This window comes from Alosa sapidissima, chromosome 13, assembly GCF_018492685.1.
Source record: "Alosa sapidissima isolate fAloSap1 chromosome 13, fAloSap1.pri, whole genome shotgun sequence".
In the NCBI taxonomy this organism is placed as follows: domain Eukaryota; kingdom Metazoa; phylum Chordata; class Actinopteri; order Clupeiformes; family Clupeidae; genus Alosa; species Alosa sapidissima.
Genome location: NC_055969.1, coordinates 27207676 through 27217523, shown reverse-complemented (window position 1 = coordinate 27217523; position 9848 = coordinate 27207676). Strand labels below are relative to the sequence as shown.

The 9848-nt window shown below is 46.9% G+C and overlaps 1 protein-coding gene across 4 annotated transcripts in view; it reads left to right on the top strand.

Moving 5' to 3' along the window:
- The first annotated feature begins 259 nt into the window (after positions 1-259).
- The window catches only part of lrrc75bb (leucine rich repeat containing 75Bb), a 47980-nt gene continuing 38391 nt past the window's right edge, over positions 260-9848 (top strand). For all 4 annotated transcript variants that reach the window (XM_042058362.1, XM_042058363.1, XM_042058361.1 and 1 more), the window contains exon 1: positions 260-843. In XM_042058362.1, the coding sequence (XP_041914296.1) occupies positions 550-843 (294 nt within the window). In that variant the 5' untranslated portion in view covers positions 260-549. The remainder of the gene's footprint in view (positions 844-9848) is intronic.

The window sequence follows — 9848 nt, the reverse complement described above, 5'->3', positions numbered from 1 at the left end:
GAAAATGAGCATGTCACTGACATGTGGTTATATAGGCCTAATAACATTTTATGGATCTGATTAAATGTTTAAATGGATGACTGTCAGGCTATTTGCAGTTATTTGTAGCCCATGATAAAATGAGGTTCTGACTTGCTTGAAATTGAATTAGGCCTTAAAAACTAAACCGACATGCCACAATGCACCGCAACCTGATTGGATAGCTAGTGAAGTAGAGTCGTGCGGGCGAGCTTGCTGAGAAACACTGGCACCACGTCGCAGGACAACAACAGCAGCATGCGCACAACACGGAGAAAGAAACAGCAAGTCGATAAAGAGTAGCATATTTTTTTAACGACATGACGTGCAAATGTGGACATGTAATAAGACTACGGATATCCTATCCAAGTAAAGTAGCCTATCTCACAGGTACGAACTTCACTTTGAATATGGACGTATAGCTACGAGACTTAGTGACAGTTTGCATCAGCACCACACGGCTGCTACTACAACCATACAATAGGCTACTGTAGCGGGCTTTTAAAGAAGATAAAAAAAACCAAAAAAAACATGGGGTCCAAGTTGACCAGGCAGAGAAGTCTGGACAGTCAAGCTAGTTTTTTTAGGAAGGGTCGCCAGCGCAACTATAGCTCTGGGGACGCCGAGCGGAGTGACAGTCGTGGTGGCGGGGACTTTCTATTCACATCGCTTATGCTGAAGTCGGAGAAGCTTCCGGGGATGCTGCGCAGAAATAGCAACAGCAGCCCTTACGTGAGGAGAGTCGCCTGGGTCCGGGAGATACAGAGACTACTGCGGGAACAGAAAGTGGACCAGGCAGCGGATGTACTGAAATTATTGAGAAAGGTAATTGAAAACACCACAGTGATAGGTTGTCATGAGTCATCTCTTCAATTAGAGGAGTAGGCTACTGTGTGTGGCATTATTTGTAGGCTACTTTACTATTGTCATGAAGTTTATTCTGCCATGGCTACAGGTTGTTTAATATATGAATATTAGCTTAAAGCATAGGCTATCCTTTGCACACATTTTAAGACAAGAATGATAACATACTGTAGGTCTACATTTGCTAAATAGTCTAGTCATTGGATGGCACAGTGTATGGGATAGATAGCCATTAATTATGCTTCTGGCTTCACTTTCATAGCAGAGTAAGAGCCTTGTCTCGTGAGTATGGATTTGTGCTGATGGCTTGGTTGGGTGCATGAGGCGGTGGCCCTAAGCCAGTCTCCCAGCCTAAAGCTCCTAATTGGATTGGCATAAAGCCTCCAGCATATAGCTGGCAGCTGACAGATCCAGCCTGCGTTGGGAGAGAAAAGGCCAGACGTTCGGAAGACTCTTTCCTGCTCAGAGCCAATAACATCCTACCTCTCAGGATGCTCTGCCTCCCTGCAGATCTGCCAGGTGCTTGCCCTCAGGGATACAGACAGGACGGGGTTGTCTGTTGTCTGTCGTCTGTCGACTGTCTGTGAAACCAAGTTACAAGTGCTGTACAAAGGCAGCAAAAGCAAACAGACAGACAGTCATAAAATGAATACATTTTCAAAATAAAATAAAATAAAATTAGATGTGCAAAGCAGTACAACATAAAGTCATACTAGTTTGAAGAAAACAATTAAAACAATACAATTATGTGAATAAGACATTTATAAAAGATCATCAAACGTAAACAAAACTAGCCATAGGTAGATTAGGTAGATATTGTATTCATCCCCAAGGGGAAATTGCGTGGTTGCAGCAGTAGTTTACATAAATCGACGAACACAAACTCAAAGATATATTACGTACTGTAGCTGTAAGAACAATTAATATACAAGCAAAAATATCTAAACATATAAACTACTGTACTACTATATATAAGAATAAGTGTGTAATTGTGCAATTTAAGGGGTGATAATGCTTGTGCTCAGAAAATAAGTCTTCTATCCCTGTGATGCTGTTTGACAAACAGTGAGGAGCCATACAATCCTCTGGGTGAGATGCACAGTCTAACACGGTCTCTGGGTGGATTGCACAGTCTAATACGGTCTCTGGGTGAGATGCACAGTCTAATATGGTCTCTGGGTGAGATGCACAGTCTAACACGGTCAACTCACCAAATGCACTTCTGCAGTCAGGATTACAGTTTGCAGCTCATATGTTCTGTTAGATCTAGATGGCTGCTGGTTATAATGGACAAATAATGTGATTCCGCGAGGAAGTGGACACGCACAGAGACACACACACACACACACACACACACACACACACACACACACACACACACATATTTGCACAAATGAAATGTTCACACGCACATGCACACATACTGTACACGTACACGCACAAACACACACACACATTTGCACAAATGAAATGTTCACATGCACACATACATGCACACACACACACGTGCCTACACACAAATATGCACACACACACACACACAGCTCCTGTTATGCTGTTAGCAGTCATCACCAAGTCAGCACCATCCAGTATGCTTGGGGCACGAGGCGTGTGGCCGGATGGGAATCTGTGTTGACCATGCAGCTGAGCACGGCTCCTTGGAAGCAGCTGAGTCAGCAGCTATTGTATGCACACACACAGACACACACACGCACACACACGCACGCACGCACACATGCACAGACACACACACACACACACACACACACACACATGCACAAACACACACACACGCACGTACGCACACACACACACACACACACACACACACACACACACACACACACACACACACACACACACACTCGCGCCACAGACACTATACCCAGTGTTGTGAATGGAACTTCACATGTAGAAGAAACAATATGCCAGTGTGTGACTAAGCTGAGTGTGTTGGCTGAATATACATGCTACTGTGAGCACGGATGCATATGCAGACACAGTGAGCCCAGCCCTGCGTTGGGATGCACATGCACAGATACACATACAGTACAGTGAGTGGGGCTACATAAACCAGTATGATAAGGAGATGTGTATGCACAGATACACATACAGTGATGTAAGAGGAGATGTGTATGCACACTATGCCCAGTGCTGTGGCTGGGATTGGATATGCACAGTACTCCAGCATTGTGCTCCACAGTACTCCACCAAAATACTCCAGCACAGTACTCCAGCGATGGAAATTAACTTTTTATAAATGTTTAAAATCTACCAACCACTGACAAATAAATGGTAATGTTCACTGGCCACTCAATAGTAAGTTATTATTATTATTATTTTATGTCTGAAATCTAGCAGCTACTTTCATAATTATGTTACCAGCATTTGGCTGCTGGCTGGTGCCAATCTATGCCCCTGGAATATGGACTGTTGTTACCACCCAGTGAGTAGGACTGCACATGCACAGGGCACCAGGACTGTGAACAGGGGTGGGGTGGGCACAGGGCACCAGGACTGTAAACAGGGGTGGGGTGGGCATAGAGTAGCAGTGTGTGTTGTGAACAGGGCTGGGGTGGGCATATATTAGCAGTGTGTGTTGTGAGGTTGGACAGAAGCCTGACTGGTCTCCAGAGCCCGCTGGCTCAGAGTCAGTAAAAGCACTTTCATTCTGTATGCTGGACTCCCCTCCTTAATCTCCTACTGCACAGAGACTCAGACTCAGCAGTGGTGGGAAAGCTACGCTACGCTTCACTACTCCACACTATGCCACTCCATGCTACGCTACGCTTCACTACTCCACACTATGCTACTCCATGCTACGCTACACTACGCTACTCCACACTATGCTACTCCACACTATGCTACTCCATGCTACACTACGCTTCACTACTCCACACTATGCTACTCCATGCTACACTACGCTTCACTACTCCACACTATGCTACTCCATGCTACGCTACGCTACTCCACACTATGCTAGTCCACGCTACGCTACTCCACACTACGCTACTCCATGCTACACTACTCCACACTATGCTACTCCACACTATGCTACTCCACACTATGCTACTCCACGCTACGCTTCGACCACGCTACGCTACTCCACACTATGCTACTCCACGCTGCGCTTCGACCACACTACGCTACTCCACACTATGCTACTCCACGCTACGCTTCTACGACGCTACGCTACACTACTCCACACTATGCTATGCTACGCTACGCCTCGACCACGCTACGCTACGCTTCGACCACGCTACGACCACGCTATGCTATGCTTCGACCACGCTACGCTACACTACTCCACACTATGCTATTCCACGCTACGCTACGCTTCAACCACGCTACGCTACAGCCACGCTACACTATGCTTCGACCACGCTACGCTACGCTGGAGGAGTACAGGCTGGAAGCCCCTCAGGTCTTATGTGGGATTTAGGATCCTTCATCTGCCCTCTACCAACCCTGCAGGAGGAGAAAAGTTTAGTTTAAAAGTTTAGATCTGAGCCAGATCTAAGCCAGATGTGAGCCAGAATCATGCGAGAATCAGACCACAGCCTCTTGCTGTCAAAGACTAAATTTGCGTAAGGAAGGATGATTTGACAAAAGAGGCAATGCAAGTTTATTTACTCAGCACATTTCATACACGGACATTTAAAATGCTTGAAATGAAAACAAAAAAGAATAGAATTAAGAATTAAGTAGATGAAAGGCAGTCACATCATCAAACAATTTTAAACATTGAAAAAAAAATCATTAATTGTAAAAGTGACAAGTCAAGTGGTGTTAGATAGTGTGCAAGTTTAACGTTTAATTATAGGCTCTTGAATCATCACCCTGAAACTCGCTTATGAAGGAGTGATTGGACAAGGTCCTAATGAGCTTCTTTAATTAAATGGTGTGGCAGCCTGCTGCATTTACTGTAGACCATTTTTCTTTACATGTGCAAATACAACATACAGATAGTTAACTCATTTCACATGCAGTGTTTGAGAGCAGTGTGTGAGAGCAGTGTGTGTGTGAGAGCAGTGTGTGAGAGCAGTGTGTTTGTGAGAGCAGTGTGTGATAGCAGTGTGTGTGTGAGAGCAGTGTGTGAGAGCAGTGTATGTGAGAGCAGTGTGTGAGAGCAGTGTGTATGTGAGAGCAGTGTGTGTGTGAGAGCAGTGTGAGAGCAGTGTGTATGTGAGAGCAGTGTGTGTGTGAGAGCAGTGTGTGTGTGAGAGCAGTGTGTGAGAGCAGTGTGTGTGTGAGAGCAGTGTGTGATAGCAGTGTGTGTGTGAGAGCAGTGTGTGAGAGCAGTGTGTGAGAGCAGTGTGAGAGCAGTGTGTATGTGAGAGCAGTGTGTGTGTGAGAGCAGTGTGAGAGCAGTGTGTATGTGAGAGCAGTGTGTGTGTGAGAGCAGTGTGAGAGCAGTGTGTGAGAGCAGTGTGTGTGTGAGAGCAGTGTGTGAGAACAGTGTGTGTGTGAGAGCAGTGTGTGAGAGCGTGACTCCAGCAGCTTGTAGTGGGAGCACGGAGACGGGGCGGATGAGTAACTGGACTGGTCAGTTTCAGCATATGCATACACACCACGCACGCACACACACACACACACACACACACACACACACACACACACACACACACACACACACACACACACACACACACAACACACAGTGATGACTGGTCAGTTTCAGCATATGCCAGACAAACTCCACCAGGCTCCTCTGAGCACCAGAACAGGCGGACGCAGGTGAGACAAGCCAGGTGTGTTTGGCTAAGTGATGAGCCAGGTGTGTTTGGCTAAGTGATGAGCCAGGTGTGTTTGGCTAAGTGATGAGAAAAAGGTCACTTTTGATTGGCATTTTATTGTGAAGGCTGCAATGGACTGGGCTGGACTGGGCTGCGTAGACGGTAATCTGGAGATTTCCATGATCACAAAGACAGACAGACCAAGCCAGTGTGTTTGTGTGTGTCTGAGAGAGAGAGAGAGAGAGAGAGAGAGAGAGAGGTGTACACAGCAGTGGAACGGGATGAAAGTGTGTGTTGTGCTGGAGAAGAGAGAGATAGAGAGAGAGAGAGGAGAGGAGAGTCTCTGGACTGGAGTCTGCTCTGTGTGAATTATTAAAAGCGATTGGATAACATGTCCATCTGTGAGAGGTGAAGTAGTCTCTGTTCATTAGATCCTCTCTCAGGAACAGTATGTAAGAAAACCCCAGCTCTATTGTGAGTGTGTGTGTGTGTGTGTGTGTGTGTGTGTGTGTGTGTGTGTGTGTGTGTGTGTGTGTGTACGTGTTGGCGGTGGTGGAGAAGTGCCCCTGAACTGATGCTTGGGGCATTCTCTCCGAATCTCATGGTGTGTGTGTGTGTGTGTGTGTGTATGCATTTTGTGCTCAGTGTGTGTGTGTGTGTGTGTGGGTGTGTGTGTTTGTGTGTTGTACATGTGTGTGTGTGTGTGTGTGTGTGTGTGTGTGTGTGTGTGGGTGTGTGTGTTTGTGTGTTGTACATGTGTGTGTGTGTGTGTGTGTGTGTGTGTGTGGGTGTGTGTGTTTGTGTGTTGTACATGTGGGTGTGGGTGTGCATGGGCTGGTGTAGAGTGAAGATTCTCTGGGCTCCTCTGGTGAGGGATGCCAGTGGGTGCTGTCTCCTCTTCAGCTGAGTTGGCATCGCATGGCATCACATGGCAGCTGCAGAGCTCCTTACAGACACAGGCCGTGTTCGTCTCTTGCCTATCTGAGGAAAGCGTTCCCTGGATGCTTATGTAAAGCTGCTGAGAAGTGGGTGTGTGGTGTGCTTAGTGCGTTTTTCTCTGAGCCGCAAAGTCTCTTCCAGGGAAAGGCAAGGGATTGTGTTCAGTCACCTGGAGTTCCTGCAGTTGGGGGAAGACCGTGAGAGACGGAGAGCAACCGCCCGACAATCCTCTCTCTCTTTCTCTCTCCCTTTCTCTCCCCCTCTCTCTATCACTCTCTCTCTCTCCCTCTCTTGCTCTCTCTCCCACTATCTCACTGTCTCTGCCTCCCTCTCTCCCTCTCTCCCTCTCTCTCTCTCTCTCTCTCCCTCTCCCTCTCTCTCTCTCTCTCTCTCTCTCCCTCTCTCTCGGTCTTTCTCTCCCTTTCGTGCCTCCAGTCTCATTAATTCAAGGTTGTTTTCTGTAGTAAACAGTGGCGGGGCAGACAGGAGTTAAGCATCTCTGAGGAACTCACCCAGGGCACTGAGGAGAGGAGAGGAGAGGAGAGGAGAGGAGAGGAGAGGAGAGGAGAGGTGATGAGAGGAGAGGAGAGGAGAGGAGAGGAGTGGAGAGGAGAGGAGAGGAGAGGAGTGGATAGGAGAGGAGAGGAGAGGAGAGGAGAGGAGTGGAGTGGAGAGGAGAGGAGAGGAGAGGAGTGGAGAGGAGAGGAGTGGAGAGGAGAGGAGAGGAGAAGAGAGGTGATGAGAGGAGAGGAAAGGAGAGGAGAAGAGAGGAGTGGAGAAGAGATGAGAGGAGAGGACAGGAGAGGAGAAGAGAGGGGAGGAGGGAGAGAGAGGAGAGAAGATGTGATGAGAGGAGAGGAGATGAAACCACATTTACACACTCAAAGGGTTCATATCACTCCGCAACTACTCGAAATTCATTCAAAAGTGAAAAGCAGACGGTTGATCAGCTGTGTTCTAAAGAATGTTCGATTCAAGTTCAGCGTGTGTTGTTGCGAACTATTTGTTTCTCAGCAAAAGCCACGATGAAACGGTAACAAATAGGCTATAGCCCAGGCTATGTAGGCTAAACAGTCATATCGTGGGGAGTTTATTGTTTCATTTTGGCAAGTAGCTGTGTAATAAGCGGGATAATGTATAGAACGGCGGTCATTGTTGGTAAAATAAGTCCCTTCAGGACGGAACAAGACTTTGGGGCAGCTGTGGCCAACTGGTTAGGACTCTGGACTTGTAACCGGAGGGTTGCCGGTTCGAGCCCCGACCAGTGGGCCGCGGCTGAAGTGCCCTTGAGCAAGGCACCTAACCCCTCCATGCTCCCCGAGGGCCGCTGTTGAAGCAGGCAGCTCACTGCGCCGGGATTAGTGTGTGCTTCACCTCACTGTGTGTTCACTGTGTGCTGTTTGTGTTTCACTAATTCACAGATTGGGATAAATGCAGAGACCAAATTTCCCTCACGAGATCAAAAAAGTATACTTATACTTATACTTCTCTGCTGACTTATTTTCCCAATACTGACCGACGTTCTATACATTATTTACTTACATACATTCCATTGTGTTTGCATACATTCCTGGTTTTGCAAATGGGAAGCAATGTGCTGCAGACCAAGCCACACATTATTCCAGCTAAATCAACATGTTACTCCAGGAGCGTGGACGTCAATTTGATTGGCTGTTACTCACCTCAAATAGTACCAACCTTTCGTCATAATCACAGACTGTAGCTTTAACATCTGACACTGCGCTGCATGGTACTGCTCCAGGTCTTAAGCAGGTCAGGTTTAACCTGGAGCTACCCCGACCTCAGACATTAAAATTGGAGCAACCATCTCAGACACAAACTCTCTGGAGGCTGAACCGCTGGGGTTAAGTAAGGGATAACGGCCGCCGAGGTGTCCTGTTATACGGAATTATTGTACGAGGGAAAGTGGCAAAGAACTCCCCGACGCGCAGCGGAGAGTCCATTAATTCTGTATAACTGGACACACCTCGAAGGCCGTTATCCCGCTTATCACCCGGTTGCCACTGTAAAGCAAAGGAAACACGCGGTTCCGTTTAAAAAGAAGCTCACTAGTTCAGCTTGTTGTACAACTTCTGATAGCATGGACAGTTAGCTTGTTTACAGTTGATTCCATTGTTGCGAAGCCTGCAACCGTAGTCCTACTATGGTTGTTATAGTTACCATTCATAAGCATTGATATGGAACGGTGTCCTGTTATTCAGAATTAATAGCCACCCCCACCAGGTGATAATATGGGATAGCGGCCGCAGAGGTGTCCCGTTATATGGAATTAATGGACGAGGGGGAGGCAAAGAACTTTTTCCTCCGCCAAGGCCATTACAGTAATTCTGTATAACAGGACACCTTGAAGGCCGTTATCCCGCTTATCACCTGGTTGCCACTATAGGCAATAATCATGCCTTTATAGCAAAGGAAACAATCGGTTCCGTTTACAAAAAAGCCAACTTGTTCAGTTTGTTGTACAAATTTCTTTGGCCCTAACAGTGATTAAAACGTTTTTTTTTTACCAGATCTACTTCATAGGTGTCCCGTTATTCAGAATAAATAGCCACCCCACCAGCCAATCAGAAAAAAGTATTTCTTCTCTCTGGGTGATAGCAGGCTGTAACTGTGCATTTACGTCAGGCTGTTGTACGGAAGGAAATGTAAGTTAATTAATATCAAACTGTAGTACTGGTTAACATCAGGCTCTAGTACTGGGTTAACAGCAGGCTCTAGTACTGGGTTAACAGCAGGCTCTAGTAATATCAAACTGTAGTACTGGGTTAACATCAGGCTCTAGATCAGGGCTTAGGGGCTGCATTGGTTAAGAAGAAGTGTACCTGCAGGTTTGTGGCACTTTTGCAGCAGATTTTACCAGCCAAGCACAGTGTGGGGGCTGATGAAGTCTTCTGTTCCACTGATGTGCAGAGAACCCCCCCCCCCACACACACACACACACATATCTTCATCCCCCGCCCCCGAGAAAACAATTTCAGCGCTCACACCGAGGTGAGATGAAAGTGAAGTCTGATCTTTTGTGTCAAAGTGCTTTTTTTGTCATCCGTGTTCAAAGTAATACATTTGGAACATGGAAATCTCCTGTTCACCCCCACAACATAATCATCAGATCTCTTTCTCTCTCTCTCTCTCTTTCTCTCTCTCTCTCTCTTTCTCTCCCTCTCTCTCTCTCTCTCTCTCTCTCTCTCTCTCGTAGCTCTCTCTCTTTCTCTCTCTCTCTCTCTCTCTCTCTCTCTCTCTGTAGCTCTCTCTCTCTCTCTCTCTCTCTCT